This window comes from Carassius carassius, chromosome 17, assembly GCF_963082965.1.
Source record: "Carassius carassius chromosome 17, fCarCar2.1, whole genome shotgun sequence".
Lineage (NCBI taxonomy): Eukaryota > Metazoa > Chordata > Actinopteri > Cypriniformes > Cyprinidae > Carassius > Carassius carassius.
This window is the reverse complement of record NC_081771.1, coordinates 14,572,658-14,594,579: the sequence shown is the minus strand read 5'-3', so window position 1 is coordinate 14,594,579 and position 21,922 is coordinate 14,572,658. Positions and strand designations below refer to the sequence as shown.

At 37.7% G+C, this 21,922-nt stretch overlaps 2 protein-coding genes and 1 long non-coding RNA gene across 3 annotated transcripts in view; 2 read left to right on the top strand and 1 right to left on the bottom strand.

Moving 5' to 3' along the window:
• The window catches only part of jak1 (Janus kinase 1), a 38,978-nt gene extending 36,231 nt beyond the window's left edge, over positions 1-2,747 (top strand). Inside the window, exons 23-24 of the mRNA XM_059571008.1 lie at positions 423-533; positions 1,625-2,747. Coding sequence (XP_059426991.1) covers positions 423-533; positions 1,625-1,726 — 213 coding nt within the window. The 3' untranslated portion in view covers positions 1,727-2,747. The remainder of the gene's footprint in view (positions 1-422; positions 534-1,624) is intronic.
• Positions 1-21,922, top strand: part of LOC132161174 (uncharacterized) — a 410,674-nt gene that overhangs the window by 118,760 nt on the left and 269,992 nt on the right. The gene's annotated exons all lie outside the window — the stretch shown is intronic.
• Positions 11,490-21,922, bottom strand: part of raver2 (ribonucleoprotein, PTB-binding 2) — a 74,478-nt gene continuing 64,045 nt past the window's right edge. The window contains exons 10-14 of the mRNA XM_059571011.1: positions 21,071-21,182; positions 20,668-20,816; positions 14,343-14,444; positions 14,020-14,142; positions 11,490-12,744 (exon numbers count right to left, since the gene is read on the bottom strand). Of these exons, the coding sequence (XP_059426994.1) occupies positions 12,457-12,744; positions 14,020-14,142; positions 14,343-14,444; positions 20,668-20,816; positions 21,071-21,182 (774 nt within the window). The 3' untranslated portion in view covers positions 11,490-12,456. The remainder of the gene's footprint in view (positions 12,745-14,019; positions 14,143-14,342; positions 14,445-20,667; positions 20,817-21,070; positions 21,183-21,922) is intronic.

Below are 21,922 nucleotides of genomic sequence, written 5' to 3'. Positions count from 1 at the left end.
TTTCTAATTCAGTGTTTGATTATGAGCAGCAGGAGGGTAATACAGATTTGTTGCGAAGCACTTCTTAGAAAGCCCATGTTCATTTCTGTGTGCTGAGAGAAGCCCTTGTTTGGGAGGTGCTGATGTCTCTTGAGAACATGGCAGATGGTGTCAGTCTGTGGCAGATATCTTAGCCAACGGCTGCGGTAGACGTCTGCACACCATCACCACTTTTTTCTGTATGCCACTTTTGAAGGAAACGTTGTTATTGAGGGATTTGTCCAATTTTCACATCGACTACAATGCAGACGCACAGTGAAATGCTTCCTCACCCACTGAAAGCATTAGAGGTGGTTTACTAGAGGAGACGTGGATGAATGTTTAATACCTCAGCGCTTAATTGAAGATCAGGCCAGTGACCCCACTTTTCTCCACCCCCACAGGTGTTCCTTAAGATGATTGGTCCAACACAAGGCCAGATGACTGTTACACGATTGGTCAAAGCCCTGGAGGAGGGAAAGAGACTTCCAAAACCAGACAGCTGCTCAGACAGGGTAATATAAAGCTTTACTAAAACAAAATGGTGTGGATTTATATTACTGTTTCAGGTCAGCAAGAGAAAAAAATATATGTATATATGTTTTTAGCAAGAATATATTAAATACATTTAAAATGTTTTAAAAGATTGTTCAGAATAAATGCCATTGTTTTTAATTCTCTGTTAACAAAATGCTAAAAAAAAATATCATGGTTTCTGCAAAAATATGAAGCAGCGCAACGGTTTCAAACATTGATAATAAGAAATGTTTCTGAAGCAGCAAAAGAGCATATCACAATGATTTCTGAGGATCATGAGTTAAGACAATTAAAATTAAATGAAAATGAATCTTAGTCATCACAGGAATAAGATTTTTAAATATGCTAACAGAAAACAGGTATTTTTAATTGTATTGTTTCACAGTTTTTCAGTTTTTTTTTTTTTGAGAGAGAAAAAAAAAAGAATTGGGGACCTCAAATCTCAAAAACAAAGCAAAATAAATCATTACTGACCTCAAACTTTTGAATGGTAGTGTATCTTACAGATTATATTGGTGTAATAATATTTTACTTTAAATAACCTCTGAGATCTTAAGTAATGATAGAGAATTCGAAGGAATTCTAGTCCTTAACCACACATTTAACGGAAGTCTAAAGGAGCAACCGTTGCCTAAAAGACAGTTTTTTTTTTAACTGTCAAGACTTGCTGCTGGTAACATCCGCGGGTATAGGTCTTTTATCTTTGAGCAAATGTAATTCTTAAATTTCACTTATTTACATAAAGTATGTGCACTTTTTTGTGAAGCATACATTTATTTAAAAGTAAATTGCTTGCTTTAAAACATATTCTTTAAAATAATATTTGTATTTTTTTTATTTACTTAGTTTAAAAATGGTATGCATATTTTCGCTTTATTAACATTAGCATTTTTACAAAACCCCTTGTAGCCATGCCTTGGTTGTAAATCCTGCCATAGGATATCTCCTGCTTTATGAATGGCAGAATCCCACGTTTCTTTTATGATGGTTCAGGGCTAGATGATTAAACCGCAGGTATGAGCTGCGCTCCAGGGCTCGTGTCTGATTGTAATCTTTGGTGTTTTGACAGTTGTACGGTCTGATGAGGAGATGCTGGGAGGCGACACCTGAAAAACGGATCGACTTCAAAGGCCTGATTGACAACTTTCAGCAGATGCTTGAGAATCAGTAACTATGGAAATAAGACGGGACGCAGACTCCACCTCTTTTGCAAGAGAAAGTTCCAGAGAGGCAAAATGAAAAAAAAAAACAAAAAAAACAAACAAACCTATAACTGTGCAGTGTAGCACTCTTTCAATATACTCTCCTTCCCTCATGTTATGAGCTCGTATATAAACTGCAGACCTTTTGAAATAGCCACAAAGAAAGCGCTAGAACCACTGAAGCAGACCGTAGACGCTATCTGGACTCTCTCTCTGAATATGCAAATATGTAACTGCCAGTCTCGAGTCTCTCATTTTTCTCTTCAAGTTCAAATGCAAGCCGGATTGGTGCAAAAGGTGAATTTTGACTCGTGATACTCTCAGCTTCATACTGTGCCTCAGCAGCCACCGTGATGCATGTTTGAATAACCCATCGTTTCCCAAGGTGCATTACAGCATGCGCTGTATGGATTCTGTCCATCATTTGCAATGACTGAACCCTGTTCTTTGGAAGACGAGGAAAGTGTCAGAATGTAGATTTATATGTGTGGTCGAGGGTTTGGAGCTTTGATGAGTGGATGTCGAGTGGAGTGTGCCCCTTCTCTTGAGACAATTGACGTGCAAAGTATGCTAAGACTGTAGGTTTGTCTGACTTGGAGCGGACAGCTTTCCTCCTTGGAAATTCCATACGTGCTGGATTACCGGAGAACTTTGAAACCGCATACGCTGGTCAAGATGCACTATGCTGCCGCATTATCATAACTGCACTTCTCTGAGCTTCACAATTGCCACAGAAAACTAAAGAGGATGATTCTGAGAACATGAGTTTAAGTAAATGCTTAAAATGGGCACTAGGGGGCAGCAGAGCATATGAAATATCAAAAAAAAAAAACAAAAAAAAAAGATTTTATGCTGTGCAAATTATATTCCAGACTTGCTAACTTTCCAAAACTGAATTAACCGTGTAAGGAGAATACCTTAGTATTTTATTTGTTCCTTTTTCTTTTTTATCAAAATTTAATTCAAAAAATAAAACGTTTCTCTCTGAGATATTTTGTCACTGTCTAAAAGATGGACGCTGACACTAAAAAAAAGGATCAGGGTGTGTACATAAAAATTAGTTTAGCCTCTTAAAAGCCTTAGCTGTTATTCATACAGCTAAAAGAAGACAAAATTTTCAAAGACGCACTAATTCCCATCAGATTATGGTTAATCCTCACACATGGTTCCTGAAAAGAGAAAATGATTCATCTCCCAGGTGGTTTAGCACTGAAGGAATTGTGGTCGCTCTGTTCAAATCTACGCCTCCGGGGCGGCCACATTGGAGTTGAGAATGGTAAAAGGAAAAAAAACAACAACGAGAGATGTGATTTTCCTGTCTTTTAATGTGGAATGCAAAACAATTTCATCTGCTCAAAATTAAACCCAAACCTATTTCCCTCAAAAAGAATGACCGTAAAATTGTGTCCAACAGGGTAAAATGTACATAAATTCACATAAAATAAATACATGTTTTTGCTGTTAAATACTCAAAAGCATTGAAAACATCTACTGAAAAAAAGGAATAACTTTGTTTTTCTTGTATTGCAGGAGTATAGGCATGCTTAAATTCCACTGTTTCTAAAAATAGCTTATTCACAGTAAAGCGATATCAATAAAGTTTGGATTATAAAATATTGCAAAATCTTAATTCAAGGTGAAAAAAAAAAACCTACAAACTTTCCAACTAAAAACAGGCTGCAATATGAGTCCAAAGCACAATAGTGTTGAAAACCCTGCGTGTTTGAACAGGCAACTATACCTTCTACATCAATAAGAGACACTTTAGTATTGCAAAGCTTTGAGATACAAGCACACATGTACACGTTCATGACTGTCAGAGGGGTAAAAGTGCAGAATTGGAAAGATGCATTACAGTCTTGACTTGAAATACAAGGGGAACATCAGCAAAAATGGTAAGAGATACAAGGTTCATAAATGCAAAATAGGCACAATTTTCCACCCTTCACCTTTCTACAGAACCAAGAACACTTTAAAGAGAGAATTGACTTTATTTAGGAACTCAACCTCTCTTTTTAAGGTAAAAGAGTCCGAGTCGCCTTGATTGAGCAGTGGTACGGTTGGAGAACAGGAGAGAGGAGACTCATGGGAAGATGACCAGAAGTACATGTGCTTTATAATAATCCCTGTAGAGTATCATTTTGCAACAGATCCCATGTCAGATTATCTAGAAACAACCAGCACCCGTCTGAACTGAACTTGAGTACACTGAACACTCACATTTAACCTTCTGTTCTCAACTTATTCTACTGTTTCCTGGAAAAAAAGGCCTCTGTGTTTATAAACGGTGATTTTGTGCTAAAAGTGGGACACAGAGCCTCAGGTAACGATGTAAATTTGGGATTGTCTTTATACACATCATAAAACAAAAAGGCATCATAAATAGGATGCAACAACAGAGGCTCCTCCACAAATGTGTTGTCAGTCTGTTGTGGAGGTGAGTGAATGGCTTTTGGAAAGAGAGGACAACCAAGAGAAAATCACTTCAAAAGAGTAGAATAAAAGAAGGCACACAGCCTTAATCACTAATGGACGAACACGCCAGGCAGACACCTGTATGTGCTATGTGGTAACAAAGCCAAACAATGGCTCCTTTTATGACTATCTGTCTCATTTACCACAAATAATATCTAAACATGGTTAAAACAAGCTCAGTGCAAAGTAAAAGGGATAGTTCATCTGAAAATGAAAAATCATTTTTAATAATTTACTCGTCCCTTTGGTACACAATTATGAAATTTAAAAGAATGAACTTTTGGACCATGTGAGTAAATGAATGCCAGGAATTGTCATTTTTTGTTGGGTGAACTATAATAATTTATTTTCTTAATTTTATTATTATTACTATGAAAATAATTATTTCTTTAATGAAATGATACTCTAAATAATAAACTAAAACTGCCAGTAGGTGGTGGTAAATGTCTTAATGATTAAGTCATCGAGTCTTTTATTCATTTGTTTGATTCGTTCAAATGTGTGATTCATTTAGGAGTAAAGTAAATTGTTCATTATGAATGGTTCATTGAATCATTAGGCTTGTTCGACTTGAAGCGGGTCATCACCATCAGACATCAAAGAACCATCAAAGAACCGCAAGAGCTTAGAGAGCAGACGACGACGACTCGTGCTTCTGAATCGCTCTCGCGGTACTTTGATGTCATACACCAGGTTTTCTCAAACTCTGCAGGAAAGTGGATCTCGTGGGCCAGATTTGAGGATCCCTGGCAAACACCAATCGGTCTGTGCAGCGCCACTTCAAATGATTCAACGCGCCAAATGGTTCACTAAATTCGTTCAAAACGTGGATTAAGAAATTAAATGCCGCTGTGGGGCACAGTTATGATTTATCTTTATATTTTGGTTAGCAAAATTGAGCAAAACGGACAACATTGTGTCTAAAATAACACAATATTAACTTTTTAATGAAATGTTGTATAAGATGAGTATCACATTTTCACTTGTGTGATATTGCACTTAGCCTACAGCTCGTGTGATATTTCTTAACTATGTGATGTAAATATGAGACAGCCATATCTTGAATTTAAGGGATATTCTCTTTGCCCCAGCACGCGATAAGTTGTTGCCCTGCCTCATAATAGTCATCAGTCGTCTGTATGAAATGGCAGATGATCCACATAGGTCTGGGACAGGGCAAGTGCATTAAATGTGTTAATAATTTTTACAAGTTATTTTTCTCCATAATTAATTATTCTAATTAACGCATTAAATTACCAGCCCTAATAAATATATAACACACACCTGTTGAGTTCCAATGGTTTGGAACAACATGAGGATGAGTATATAAAAACTGATTTTTCAATTTTGGTGAACTATCTCTTTAAGACTCCATTTGTCCCATTGGGAGATTTATGTCACTTGTTTTAAGAATCTAAATTAAGACAAAAAAAACTTCAACATCGATTATTTTAATACCTCACATATTTTGCCTCTAGTGTATATTAATCTTTTTTTATGTAGATTTTAGCAAAAATAAAAAAGACTGATATGAGTTAAAAACAGGATTTTCTCTTTTTTTTTGCAGCGTAAAGTCACCAAAATACAGACTCTCTCCTTTTAAAGAAGCAAGGAGATTAAATCACAGAATAACAGACCACTAATATCCATATAAAGGCATTACGTTGGATTATTACCATGTGGGTGTTTGCATGAGTGCTGTTTTATCTTAAACATAACCACTCTAACCCTTGACTGCCCTACCAGCAGACTATTACTACTACTATACTAATGTTTTATTATTACTCGTACAGTTATTAAAAAGCGACCACTGGCAGCATTGTAGCTGAAAGTTGTTTGGGGGTCACCCCACCGACACTTGGGGGGAAAGTCACCTTGACATATGTGGTGGGGTTATTGCCTTAGCCATGTCTTCTCTGAGCGCCGTGTTTAAAGGCTCCTGCAGTTTTCAGAATGGCTGATCGTTCCTACAGATACAGCAGTATGTACAGAAACACACGTTAAAGATTAATCCTCAAACACACGTTTCCTGTACACTTCGGAAAGCCAATCGATACTCAAGATAAACTGTGACACATTAAGCAAGACGTTAATATTAATAATATTCTCAATGTCTGTACACGGTAAAAAATACACTCAATTCATGGAATATACAATATACATTGGCTATGCCCTACCCGTTCAGGAAAAAAAAAACATCTTTGAAAACTTATTCTCTGAGTGTAGCTCAATCTTTATCAGCCCTTAACCGTTGTATAGTATAGTAAAACACGGACACAGAACCCCCCCCCCCCCTGGAGTGGAATGGTACGTCCCGCCTGGGAGAGAGGTAAAAAGGCAGAACAGAAAAAGAGAAATATCAATTATCGTAACAGATCATTTGGGATTTAAGAGGTCCTGCCTGGCGTCGGACAGAAATAACAACAGTACCCACATCCACAGAAGAGTAAAATGTACAATCTTTTCATAAATATCAGTTATCGACTAAAAGTTAAGGCCTGGACATGACAACGGCAACATACAGTGGGCAGATGAGAGCGAGTGCGAGTTAGATCCTCTTCTTCTTGAAGTAGTCGGCATACTGGCCCCCAAGACCCTGTGAGTGCTGGCCTACATACTCTGATGTCACTTCCTGTGTGGGCAGTGCGGGGTATTCTCGCTTCTGCCCTCTAGCCTGACTCTAGGAAAGAAAGAGAGGTTGATTTTAAGAGAAGTGATTACAGTGATTGCACCTGTTTGATGCTGGTGATGATGTTCATGACTCATTGTTCACTGTATGCTTGAGTTTGAGTGGCATTCAGGTTTTTTGTGTTCCATACAGTAAATGACTGACGCCGTCTCCCTCAGCCCACACACACGTCTGAGGAATTTTCTCTGACTCTTGCACTAGGATAAAGCGCCCATTGTTGAATCAGTGAAGTACCGTTAGAGATGTTTATCTTTTCAATGTGTCACTCTTCTACTTCCAACTGAAGAATACTTCCAGCTGAAGAATAAAGTTTGTGCCAGAATCCTACTTGTTTCTTCACCATCAGGTAGACTTGTGCCGGTATGCGATATATTGCGTTGATTAATATGCACGATATTGTTATCGTGGGCACTTCTAAATACCGTGAATAAATATACATTACAAATTATTCAGAATTTGGAATGCATTTTAAGAATAGTATTCCCATCAGCTGCTTAAAATGCACATCGCTGTATGCTGCTTGAAAGAGCACATGCGCTCTGATGTAAACAAGCACGCATGAGAAGCACATGGAGGAACACGTGAGAGACGCTGAATGAAAGCACATTCACTCTCTGACAGCAGATGGCGCTAAAATGCAGCCCTTACCCTGTAAACACAGTAAATAAAGCAGCTGTTACTTTCTAAACCATATTTAAATAATCTTAAATAACCATTCAGATTTGTGTTTTCCCTATGGTGTTTATTACAGAGCCAACTACTGAAATATTTAGGCTTAATAGGCTATTTATCTTCAAACATTCATTTTTCTTTTTTTTAATCTGGACTACAAATGCCCTAGATATTGTTTGAAAGTGTTTTGATCTTTTATTGTTCATTAACACTTTACATTATGGCTTCATTAGTTAATATAAACTGCCAATGAAAAAATTATTCTGAACATTCATTAATCTTAGGTATTCCAATATTTAATAGCACATTGTTAAAATTGAAAGTTGCAACTGTGTTATTTAATGAGCTAACATGAACTAAGACTTTTATTTTTTAACAAAGATTAATAACTTCTATAGTAAATGTAGCTATTGCTCATTGTTTAGCTGTGCATTTATTGAATGAGCACTATTCGATGTCCGAACTGATTACACTATATTTTATGTATTGCACTGTATTTTATGTAAAATAATTTTCTATTTTTAAACTGTCTTAAATTCATTTTAAGTCAATTTTTAAATCATTTCATTTTCAAGTTCTTAAATTGCTTGTTTTATTTTTGTGATTATTTTTCTTCATGACTTTTTTTTTACTTTCTTTTTGAATTACCATTGTGTACGAAATGTGCTATATAATATGCCATTGTATTGTACATCGCGATTTCAAAATAAATGTTCCTGCACGTGGCCAAATATTAAAATTTAATGGTTTTCAAACATTGTTTAATCAAGCTGTAAAGTGAAATGTCACCAGGCCGTTGGCGCCCTCTGCAGGTATTTGTTTTAATACAATGTACTTGTTATGTTATGTTATATATATATATAGGCATATTACATTATGTATTTTAACAGTGTTGTTCAATACAATCTTGTAATTTCTTGGTTTTGATGTTTTATTTGAGCCAATTATTATTGCCTCATTGTTAGTTTATATATAAATAGTCATACTAAAGCCTGGTTTTCAATTAAGTCTCTTTGTGTTACCCAAAATAATCATTAGTTACAGCCCTAGATTAGTTAAAATATTTCTAAATACAACTGCATTGTTTTACTTTTTGTAATAAAAAGACAAACATTTTATTGAAAACTTCTTAAAAACAGTATTAAAATATTGTCACATTCTAGTGAACCAAGTATCTGTACTTTATCTCATTAGCTAAGTGTATTGTCACACCCCTAGTGTCGATAAGCGATGATTTAGCTCATAATTTTCCAGGTGTATGATACAGCTTTCATTCTTCAGGCCAATCATATATTCATGAAAAAGAAAATCAGTTTGAATAAAGAAAGCAATAACTTTGCCATAGTATCCTTTCAAATGTTAAAGTTGTCACAGTCATTGCATGCTTTGCATGTGCTGCCCCGCCCTGCCCCCGGAAAAAAGTTCAGGCTCAGGATTTTTTTTTGCTTTAACCCCTGTATTTATAGATATTTTGGACTCATAGGTAGTGTTGTCACGATACCAAAATTATTGTTTCGATACCGATACCTAGTCAAGAATTGCGATTTTGATACTTTTTCGATACTTTTCCTGAAAAGGGAAAATACACTCAAATATCATTGATTTATTTTAAAACCGGGACAACATTCTAATCATATAACACACTAATAAATGAACATATGAACAGCAGATATATTAAACATTTGAACAAAATATGAAATATCAAAATATAAAAAATAAAATAGAGCAATGACATTCAAGGTAAAGAAAGAATAAATTTAGCATGCATTATCAGTTATCATAAGAAACATAAGAGTAATAAATTTATCTTGATTCTGAACTTTGAATAAAAATATGAACAGCGATTATATTAAACAATGTTTCTGAACTCAGAGGATTAAATGTCAAAAGATAAATAATATCAATTTAAGCAATGGCATTCAAGTAAAAAAAAAAAACGCAGATAAAATTTAGCAGCAATATCTCAGATATTGTAACTTATTCTGTCAATTGTGCAACCTTTTCTTTCAGAGGAGAAAACTCAGCCAGTGAGCTTTATTGAGCGTCATCTTTTTCTACAGTCGTGGACCGGCGGCCACAGTATCACTTGTATCACAGTATCACAGCCTAGTGATGCGCGGGTCAGGTTTTTTCCAACCCGTGGGTCCCGCGTTTATGAAATTATTTGGCCCGCCCCAGCCCGCAAATAAAGTTTCTTTACCCACCCCGACCCACGCATCGGGGACATCACGGAAGATACGTTGCTACTAAGGAGGTTGCTTCTACTGGAAGTCGTGGCCTAATGGTTAGGGAGTTGGACTCCCAATCGAAAGGTTGTGAGTTCGAGTCCCGGGCTGGCAGGAATTGTGGGTGGGGGGAGTGCATGTACAGTTCTCTCTCCACCTTCAATACCACGACTTAGGTGCCCTTGAGCAAGGCATCGAACCCCCAACTGCTCCCCGCAGCATAAATGGATGCAGAGCACAAATTCTGGGTATGGGTCACCATACTTGGCTGAATGTCACTTCACTTTCACTTTTCACTTACTAGACTCATATTTCTTGTTCACTGAAGTTCCTCCCTCCACAGCAGCGCGCGAGCTCGGCGCTATTAGCAGCGCATGCGCAGCTCGTGAACAGCTCTGTGAACTGTTTCATCCTGTCAAATAGTTACTCAAGATGTGACGGAGCATGTGATTTGTTGAATGTAGTGAACCCAGATCGAGATCGAGAGATCTTCTCATTCGTGAATGAGTTGAATGAACTGATACGTCTCGTTTATGAACGAAATGAATGAGTATACAGGGTCAGTGAGCCAAGCATGTAAATCTCGATCAGCAATCAGCAGATACAAAGCGCAGTTATAGGTGCTGTGAAGATACGCTCGTTTTCATATTTAGCACAGAACATAACTCCACGTTTAATCCACGATTAATGTGAATATTATATATGAACTGTCTGACCAAACAATTATGCAAGAAACCTTGTGCTTTGTTCATCTGAGCAACTTAAACGATTTAATGCAATTTTGCACACATTTTAGTAAAGCCAAATCAGTTTAGTAAAGCCACTAATGCAGCCACCTCGCTGTAGTGCTTTTTTGCTGCTTGCGTGAGGAGAAAAACCGACGTCCATAGGGTGGCACTGGAAGCGTGCGTTGCACACACCAACATGAAATATGTCTCTTATAAATCTGGAACGCAGTCATTCTTTGAAATATCGATACTAATAAATTTAGGAATCATGACGTTTTTAATTTCCGAGAATCGCGATACTTTTGAAGTATCGGTGCACCGTGCAACACTACTCGTAGGTTATCAATGTTTTTATTTATCATTTCAAAACCTTGTGTACGGAGCCCCGCACATGACATGCAAGAAAAAATAAATAAATTGTGCACACGATTTACTAATTCGTTCCCTCAATTTACTAAAACGTGCACACGATTGCTATTGCGTTCCCTCGATTTACTATTGCGTTTGGTCGATTTGCTAAATCGTGTGCACGTTTTAGTACATTGAGGGAACGAATTAGTAAATCGTGCACATGATTTAGCCTTATTTTTTTTTCCTGCGTGTCATGTGCGGGGCTCCGTACTTGTGTGATGAATCGCCTTATGGTTAGCAATGATAAATAACTATTGCCACTTTGTGAGGCTGTGATCTATGAAAACCCATTTTTGCCTCAGAGTAAAAAAATTATTTGCAGTATCTGCAAGCTTAAGTTTAAAATAAGAAATAAAATCACAAATAAAATTATGAATGATAAAGTTACAAGAAACAGTAGCAGTGTCGTACATAGTCACATTGTGAGATTTAAAGTCACAATAGCTGTTTCCATAAACCTGTTTTTATGCGCATTTTGAAGTATCGAATGATGGATATGCCAAAAAAAAATAATAATAATAATTTTTAAAAATCCTTCAATTTGCAAAAGTTTTTCTGCTCGCTTGAGTTGGTTTTTGACTTGTTCGGAAAATGGTTACTGCGCAGTAATGGAAAAGCATTTTGCGAATAAATTCCTCCATGCACATCAAAAAAATCATGCGATTTTCCGCTCTTGGACGTCATAACCGGACTAACCTGCGGACCGGTCTCATTGCATAGCATCTGAAATGTTGTCATGGTTATTCTTAAATGCCTGAGCAAAGTCTGTCATCAAAGTATTTTGGTATAATTGCTTCTCAGAACTGTCTTACACGACTGCATTCCCAAACAGCAGACATCCACCTTCGAAAGCAATGACCGCATTCATTGTGTTTCGTCTGGTTGCTCTGAGGTGCAAGTCATTTTATTAAATATGTAAAGTATTATTTTCAGTGGCTTCTACTTTTCTCAGTGATATTTAGTGCCAGTTTATCAGGAAGTGATGATTTTATTCTCTTTAGATTTGTAGGATGTAAACTGTGCTTATTCGCAAATCGCAATTTTCAAATTTTGCACATAAGTTAAGTTTATAAAAAGTTATACTCTGAGATATAAATTCACAATTGGGAATATAGTAGTCACATTGTAAATTATGAACTCCAAATTATGTGACAGCTGCAATTGTGAAATTGATTCTTTGCCTGAATTTGGACAAAATTTATATATTTTTTACATTTCAACAAGAAGGGTGTAATACTTTGTATGGCAAAATGTTTGTGGTTCATGGGGATCATCAGATTCTGGTTAAGCTTTGAATAAACTTGTTTGCTGCATTTATAAGTTGCTTAGTTTGGAAGCGACGTCTCAGTAAGCATCGTTCATGTTTTATGCATTGCTACACTAAACATAATGGACAATGGACTTTCTTTGCCCACAACATTTCACTAATGTGATCACACCTAAACCTTTTCAAATGAAATTTGAATTTTTGTTTTCCTGGAATTTAAACCCATTATCTTTCAGGTGTCTAATGTTTCACATGCAATATGGTTTGTTTCACTTCTCTTTCTCACACACACAACAATACACACACGTAATATAGAAAGACACACACTCACATAATAGTTGTTCCAGTCGGTGGCCGTGGCTGCGGCAGGTGTGTGTGTGGCAGGATTGGGTGTGTGTGTTGATGTGATGAAGCCAGGCATGATGGGTAGGGCACTGTAGGTGGGCAGCAGGGTCTGAGCAGTGCCATTCAGAGAGGTGTGCAGAGGCCCACTCAAGGGGGTCTTCACCACCTCCACCTCCTATAGAGAGACACCATCAAACATTTATACATACACTTACACTGTATCTCTCCATATGCAACACACACTATTCAGATTACAGATCTCTCCTCTCTCTCACACACACACTGGCTCAGCTGCTGTGCTGAGGAGTGATGGAGTGTTTTCAGCAGGATCTCATGTCCTGAGAGTGTCATGAGACTGAGTGAGGAATGTGTGTCTGACCTGTAACACCACCTGCCACTACATTTACATAAGCTCAAACACCCCACACAAATACCATCAAAACACGAACATGAACTAATTTCTATCGCAACGCGTGTGTTTACAGGCCATCAAGTCAGGCCATAAATCAGCTAGCAGTGTTTTATATGTATTTAATAATTATTATTATTTTTTTTTAAATGAAGATGTAAATAAGATTCAGCACTTGGCCAATAATCAAAAAAGCTAATTTGTAACAATAGAGTTCGTGCAGCTCAAGTTCTGCTGCCTTTTAAAGTAAAGGCGTTCTGAAATTCAAGATCATTTCTCATTGTTTCAGTCATATTGTGATCAGAATGATTTCTGTAGGATCAACTCTTCTTTTTAATTTGTAATAATATTTGTACAATATTGCTGTTTTTATTGCATTTTTATCAAATAAATGCATATGAGACATATGTAAAATAAATAAATAATCTTACAGACCCCAAATTTTTTAATAGTAGTGAATTAAATCTTTAAAAAGACCACGAGTAAAAGCTAAGCTTTTTTATTTAAAAAATTCTGCACAGCCTTATTATTTACATTTTATTTTACACACATTTTAGTTTAATATGCATGCATTACAATATGGAAAGAAAACATGCAATCAGTAGAGATTTTTTTGTTTGCTAAATACATACATTCTGCATACTATACAGTACATGTCCACAGAGAAATTAAAGTCTAATTTCTGATCTATTTTGGTCTGTGACAGTACAAATGATCTGCAGTAAGTCACAGAGTGATCTGTCAGAGAGAGATTCCGTGTCAGCCACAAGATACTTAGACACAGTGGAAGTCCGGGCATTCGACTTTTCTGACATCTGTCAGAAGTATGACGGATTGGAGTATTCACTACCTCCAGAGAGTGTGTGATGTTTGGGCAGTACGTTAACTGTTTAGCATTTCTGCTGCAGTATTTGTGTATTTCTGCACAGTATAATCCCCTTTCAGTGTGGAGTTTTGAGATGGACAGAGATAGTTCATGTACACTGTAAAGTGAGCATGATTAATCATGATGTGTTTGGGTGTGAGTGTGTTGTACAGTACCTTGCTGACATCTCGGTGCTGGTAGACTTGAGCAGCTGTCTGGCCAATCTGCGTCTGAGAATAGTACTGACTGACAGCATGCATGTAGGAACTGTAGTCTCCATATGAGGAGGTGACCACCACCTGTGACACACACAAACACATTCGTCATCATTTTGGGGACTTTCCATTGACCTCTATTGTTTTTCATGACATTTTCTATCCCCTAACTAAGTGATTCCCACTTTTTGTCAGCAGAACCCCCTTCAACTTAAATTATTTACTTAAAGTAGCCCCTGAACTGAATATTTAAATAATTTAACAACAAATTTGTGTGTACTTACCTGAGGTTGCTCTTTTGTGCATTCAGTAACTGCAGCAGTCTCTTGGCTAGTGTTGCCGTAGGTCTGTGCTTGGTAGTGTTGGTACCACTGCTGCATGGCCTCCTGTGGCACAGAACAGAACCAATGAAACAGAATAAAATACAGTCAGACACAGCTTTAACAGGGATCTATATGAGGATCTTGACTTTGACTTCAAGACCCCAATGTACTTTCAAGTGAAAATCAAAGAACAAACTGGTGTGACATAATTTCAAACAAATCAGTCCAAAATGGAGTTCGTTTGGAGTTTATCATTTTGGGAGTTCAAAATAGCTTGTCAAGTCTGAAAAGGTTTGCTCTGGCAGATAAACACCTTCGAACTAACATTGACCCGTGGCAATTAAATAACAGGAGGTGTGCTCTGGGGCTCCTCCATCAGTATATTGGGGGCATAAGTGACTCTCCTTGCAACTCTTTTTTTCTGGCTTGAGACCAAGTTTTGACACACTAAGTTGACAGTTGACCAATGTCGGGCCATCGCTGAGTGTATGTTGGATAAGTTTTTGTGTTGGTACTAGTCAGACCCTGTCGGCGGGTTCTAGGGAGCTCGTCGAATCTGCGGTGGAACTCATTGGTGAGAGAGATGACTCTGAATAGCTGTTCAGCTTAGCAAACCAGTGTACAAGAAGAAAAAATAAAATGATGTAAGAAAGCCGAAAGGGCACACACAAAACTTTTTTCATTATACATTCTCAGTCCTACTTCTGGTTTCCCTTTTGAATAGCAAATGGCTGTGCTATGGCTGGTATGGAGAGTTATTTCTCTCACACAGGCACAGAATCTACATGCTAGTTGGCCGTTGGCTGTAGTCTTTACTGTGTGTTCAAGCGCAACCCAGGCGCAAGTGCGGCAGCACAATCGGCTTTTGTTGCTGGTAGTTCTTTGATGTTGGTTTGGTGTGTCTTTGGTGACTCTAGTCCCAGTCTCAGATAGCATACCCAGTCCATTCACTAACAATTTGCTGCATATTGTACACAAAATGGCAACAGATTTCTGTATTTATTGGATTTTTCAGGGGTCAGGGTACACACAAGTCCATCGGGCAAAAAATTTGTACAAGGTACTAGGCAGCTCCAATATCCCTTGTGTCCAATCTGGAACCGTTCTGTGCATTTCCACCATTGAAAAGACACTTCCTTTCCTTCAACCACTAAAACCAAGCTGGTCTCAAACCAGGAACCACTAATGTCAAAGCCCAGGGTGCAGGATAATAGGGGCTTTTGTACTCCATAGTTCTAGAAACCTGCCAGCATGGTGGTTCCAAGAGAACCATTTTCACCCTTTGCCCGTTTTCCCGGTTGCATTCGCACTGGCAGCAAAAACTCTAAAGCTGACAAAAGCGACACCTTTATTTGTGGCATTTACAAATGTCAACAATCGTTGAATGGAGGATACCATGATCAGAGCTGTTTTTGTTGTTTGTTGTGGTGTTCGTACACTTATGTCATTGGTAGTTCCAATAGAACTGTTTTAGACTCTAGTCTAAAGTAGGTGCTAATTTTGTGCCCCCAAACAGAATTCCTAGAACTAAAACCATTCCTGTGGTGCAAACACACCAAAAGCAGGTACTTTTGCCAATAGTTCAAAGGACTATGGCTATGGAAAAGTTCCTCTGGTGCGAAAGCCCCTAATATCAGCACCAATTAGATAAAACACAGGCTGTTTCTGACAAAAGTTGAAAACAGGATAAGCACAAGCACCAATACCATTTTAATGGAAATTTGTTTTTTTTCTGAGCAAGAAAGTTTGGTCATTCATGGTTAATGGCTAACATTGTTCAAAAAACATTTAGAACATTTTTGGAGAAATTTAAAACAGAACAAAATTTCCTTGAGCACTAATAACAGGGTTGTTGTATATGATGGCTTCTTTAGGTCCCTTACAGGTGCTGGTCATATAATTAGAATACCATCAAAAAGTTTATTTATTTCACTAATTCCATTCAAAAAGTGAAACTTGTATATTATATTAATTAATTACATATTTCAAATGTTTATTTCTTTTCATTTTGATGATTATAACTGACAACTAAGGAAAATCCCAAATTCAGTATCTGAATATTACTATATAATAGAATATAGAATAGAATATTACTTAAGAACAATACAAAGAAAGGATTTTTAGAAATCTTGGCCAACTGAAAATATGAACATGAAAAGTATGAGCATGTATAGCACTCAATACTTAGTTGGGGCTCCTTTTGCCTGAATTACTGCAGCAATGCGGCGTGGCATGGAGTCGATCAGTCTGTGGCAATGCTCAGGTGTTATGAGAGCCCAGGTTGCTCTGATAGTGGCCTTCAGCTCTTCTGCATTCTTGGGTCTGGCATATTGCATCTTCCTCTTCATAATACCCCATAGATTTTCTATGGGGTTAAGGTCAGACGAGTTTGCCGGCCAATTAAGAACAGGGATACCGTGGTCCTTAAACCAGGTACTGGTAGCTTTGGCACTGTGTGAAGGTGCCAAGTCCTTTTGGAAAATGAAATCTGCATCTCCATAAAGTTGGTCAGCAGCAGGAAGCTTGAAGTGCTCTAAAACTTCCTGGTATATGGCTGCGTTGACCTTGGACCTCAGACAACACAGTGGACCAACACCAGCAGATGACATGGCACCCCAAACCATCACTGACTGTGGAAAATATACACTGGACCTCAAGCAACGTGGATTGTGTGCCTTTCCTCTCTTCCTTCAGACTCTGGGACCCTGATTTCTGGGAGTAAATTAATAAATGAACCCGGAAGAGAAGACAATGCTGAATAAAGTCGTAATTTTTATTATTTTTTAGACCAAAATGTATTTTCGATGCTTCAACAAATTCTAACTGGTCCTCTGATGTCACATGGACTACTTACTGAAGATGTTTTTATTACCATTCTGGACATGGACAGTATACCGTACACACACTTTCAATGGAGGGACAGAAAGCTCTCGGACTAAATCTAAAATATCTTAAACTGTGTCCCAAAGATGAACGGAGGTCTTACAGGTTTGGAACGACACGGGGGTGAGTCATTAATGACATAATTTAAATTTTTGGGTGAACTAACCCTTTAAATTTTTTACTGCTAGAGGGTGCGTATTTAAAATAAACAAAGAAAAAAAGGCATAGCTTGATGATGCCATGACTGAGTGTGGAATCATGGTAGTTGTGGTCTTCATCCCCACAGGTGATGCAATCCAACAGGACTCGGGCAGAAATCATGTTCATGGATGAGCTAATGATTTATTAACATAGTAGAATGAAGCAGAGTGAGGCTGAAAGCCTTCAAAGTGGAACAAGGCCACTGAACGAGCTTTTATTATGCCACAGTCGACTGCTTCTGCTCCTTCCGATTGTGCGTATGTGTGTGTGTGTGTGTGTGTTTGTCAAGGGGGGGAGGGGAGGTGGGGCACTGTTTTATCATACTAGATACATTTAAAAGTTCTGTTATAATGCTACTATGTGCAGTCGTCACGTGTCTAATAAAACTTATAACATATTATAGCCTCATTGGTGTTTCTATGTTTTCTACAAAACCGGAATTTCGAGAGGGTTATGATGTCACTGGCAGGCGACACAATGACTCTATGGCCACGGTCTGTGTCACTGGTTAAAACTGCTTATTTCTTTGGAATTAAAACATTCTTCTAAACATTTGGGATAATGTAAGTACACAAGTCAGCAAAATATATAACAATGTTCTAGTGGTTTTTCAATATTTTATCAGCCTTTAATGACGATTGTCTCATTATGTGATTCCACACTGAATACAATGTACCTCTTTGCATCCAGGTGCCTGTAAGGCTAGATCTCCAGCTGTTTCCTCTTTTTTTCTCTCCATCTGTCTAACCTTGTGGCCTAATACTTTTGGCTAGCTTTCTCTTCTACCATACCTTTAATACATTTCTTGCTTCTCATCTCCTTCCCATCACTCCTTTCACCATTCCTTGCTCTCTTTCTCTCTGGACGCCTACAGCGTGAAAGCTCACTGTCTCATTTCACTAAAGCTGGTGGAGTGTGTGGGAGTGTGCGACCAGATGGGACAGACAACTTGCAGCCAATCTTCCTCTTCCCTCCTGCCTTCCCCCTCTGCATCTCTCGCTCCCCCTTCTCTCCCTCCAACTCTCACCCACTCCTTCTCGTATTGTCATAGGAACGCCAGCAGTAATGAGAGGGAGACCCACATTTAAACCATTTAATCCTGCTAAATTTCCTTCCCCTCCAAACTCTCTGCCAGGGAGTGAGTAGAGGATCACCCTAAAGACACTGGCAGGAATCTGAGAGACTGTGGGTGGACTGCAACTCCTTCTCCTTCCCTCTCATACTCTCCTGGAGCACATTTTCCTCTCTTCTGCGTCTGCTGAAATCTTTATATTCCCATTTCTATTTCATTTGACGTTTTTTGACAGCACAGTGCAAAGTGGCAGGATATTATTGTAGAGAGGTCTTGGGTAGGGCTTTTGTCGGGCACCTATTCTGCCGCCGTTCACAGTTTGTGTGCCATGTGGTGTTATCGGCTAATCAGCATTGACATGATGTCATCTTCCTGAGTAATTAGTAACATTGCATTTATGGCCCGGGTGATTGGCTCAAAACTTCTATGCCCAGATAGCATTTAAATCACATACTTCAGGGGGTTTTAGGCCAGCTGAGTGACTGTCATTAGCTCCATTCACACATACAGTCTTTACTGGTAAATTACCGGTGCATAAGAGATCATGCATGAAGAGGACTTTTTCAAAAATACCGGTAAATCAGTTCTAACAATTTTCTGGTATGAGAAGTTGCAACTTTACCAGTAAATCACCTGTCTTATACCATGGGTGAACAAGGAATAGGATTACTGGGGCAGAATGTACTGATGTAAGAAGTCAGTAAGCGCCAATGCTTTTAATTGTTTTTCTATGTAAACATGCACTAGACGAACATCCAGCCACCTTGCACTCAAGACTTGCCTTCTTTTCCATTCATCACCATTGCGGCTCTGCATTTACTATTGCTTATTATAGTAACTGTAGTACTAATGGTATCTATTATGCATCTCATGGGCAAAAACACGTTTTGTTTAATCATCCCCTTATGCCAGACACTCAGAAGTTTAAAACATGCTGTCAGATTTTAAAGGTAAATTCCATTGACTGACCTCACAGAGTATTTTGTTACTGATGTGTGAATGTTTTTTTTATCTGTAAAAAGACAGAACACCATCGCTTGGGTGAATAGCACGTTTGTGCATTTACCGGAAAATTTATTCTGGTATTTTTAAGACATCTGATGCTTAATGTGAAGCGGGACTTTTGGTGTGAGGTTTACAGAACATAACAGTGAAGAAATATAAACCAAGCAATCAACAAAAAGCTCTGTCAGTTCTGATTCAAATGGAAGAAGTAACTTTTATCATTTGCTGACTCTGGTAAGGACACGGTGGTGCACTACAGCTCCATTCTGATAGAACTCTTTTTTCTGTTTTTAGCATTCATTTTCTTTATTCCGTATAGACCCATCTATCTCTATTGTGCAGCTGAGCATATGGTGGAATTGTTTTCTTTCTCATGCTTCTCACTCTCTCTCTGGCTTTCACTGTCAAGTCTATGGCTCAGTAAAAGGTTGTGTTAGAAAGAGGAATTGTGGGGGATATAAAGGGGAGAGAAAAGACCTGGGAGAGAGGGCTAAGAGCGAGACTGATCGATCTATCTATCTATCTATCAAAATCATAAATAATTTTTTTTCACTGATGAATAGAAAGTTCCAAAGAAAATATTTTTTGTAACATTACAAATGTAAATTTACTGTCATGTGTGAATAAACTGAATGCATCCTTGCTAAATTAAACATTCTTTTTTCTTACATTAAAAGTGTTGAATCGTAGTACATCAAGGTTTTCACTAATACATCAGGCAGTTTTCACCGTTTTCAACATTGATAATAATAAAAAAAATATTATACTATTATAATATTATACAGCATATTATAATTATTTCTGAAGGATCGTGTGACACAGAAAACTAGAGTTATGACCGCTAAAAAAATTCAGCTTTGCCTTCTCAGGAACAAATTACACTTCAAACAGAAAATAGTTAGTTATTTTATATTATAAACATATTTAACAATATTAATGTTTTTATTGTATTTCTGAAGAAATTAATGCAGCCTTTGTGAGCATAAAGTATTTTTTTTTTAAACAATTAAAAATGATCGTGTGTGTGTGTGTGTGTGTATATATATATATATATATATATATATATATATATATATATATACATGCATACATATATATAATTTTTTTTTCAGATGTTGTAGTTACCTGTGTGTATTGCTGAGTGTATTGGTGAGTGTATTCTGCAGGAGTGGTCTCTGCGCTGTATTGACTGGGTGGGTGGGTGGCAGGTGGCAGGACTGCGCTGTATGTCCCAGTGTGCGCCTGCACAGTCTGAGGTTTACTGTTGCAGGGTGCTGCAGGAGAAACACATAGATGATGTAAATCAGGGCCTGCTCTGGGACACCCATTTAGAACATCTCTCACACACACACACTTTATCTTCTCTGCCGGTGTGGGCTGCAGCCAGTCTGGCTGTGGCCTTGAGCATGGAGAGACAAGGCAGTCATACACTGTAAATATTATCATTGAAAATAAAGAGCTGACAGAGAAGAGATGTCATGCAGAAGTGAGTCATCTTCAGTGGGTGCCGTTCTGATTGTGCACGTACCTTGTAGTACCACTCCAGGAAGCACACTAGCCAGGTTTAGATATGGGTTGGAAGGCAACTTCACTTCTTTAGGGGGGTCTCCCAACAGAGACGTCTGACAACTGGACTGACTCTATAGACAGAGATAAAGAAAGTGAGAGAGACAAGGTGAGATTACACAATATACTACAGCACTGCAGCTGCTAATCTTAGTTACTCATATATAGACAACATTTTATGGTATCTTTAACATACAGCTATAAAGGTATCATGAAGCATCTTTTTCAATATATTTAACTTATGCATTGTGATGTATTTTTAGAAAAGCTGAGCATCTAGCATGAAATAATGTAGAGTGGGATCCTCAAATCATTTCCAATCCATATGACTTTATTTCTTTCACTGAGCACAAAATAAGTTCTGTTTATTTCTAGAACACATTTAATTACAGCCACAGGCCGACCAAAGAGCTGCACAATAAGTACAATAAGTACAAGTACACTATTTGAAATAAAATAAAAACTAACTAATATTTTCCAAATATCAAAAGTAGATGGTGTTTCACGCTGTCAGAAATTAAAAAATACATTACATGAGTTAGATTCCAAGTCTTTAGAGTCTTTAGTCACTTTAGTCACTGTCCATTTTAATAGAAAAGATCAGCTCAGACATTCTTCAAAACACCTTTTTTTTCTTCTCCACAGACACTCTTTTAAAGCATCTTTGGTTTTTCTTTCACAGATTTCACAAATAAACAGCAATCCAAGAGCAAGGAGGCCATTGAAAAGTACTGGCACAATCACTGGCATTCATCTCTAATACAGTCACACAGAAGGCAGAGCCCTCCATTAGCCTGTGTAGGGTAATGCAGTA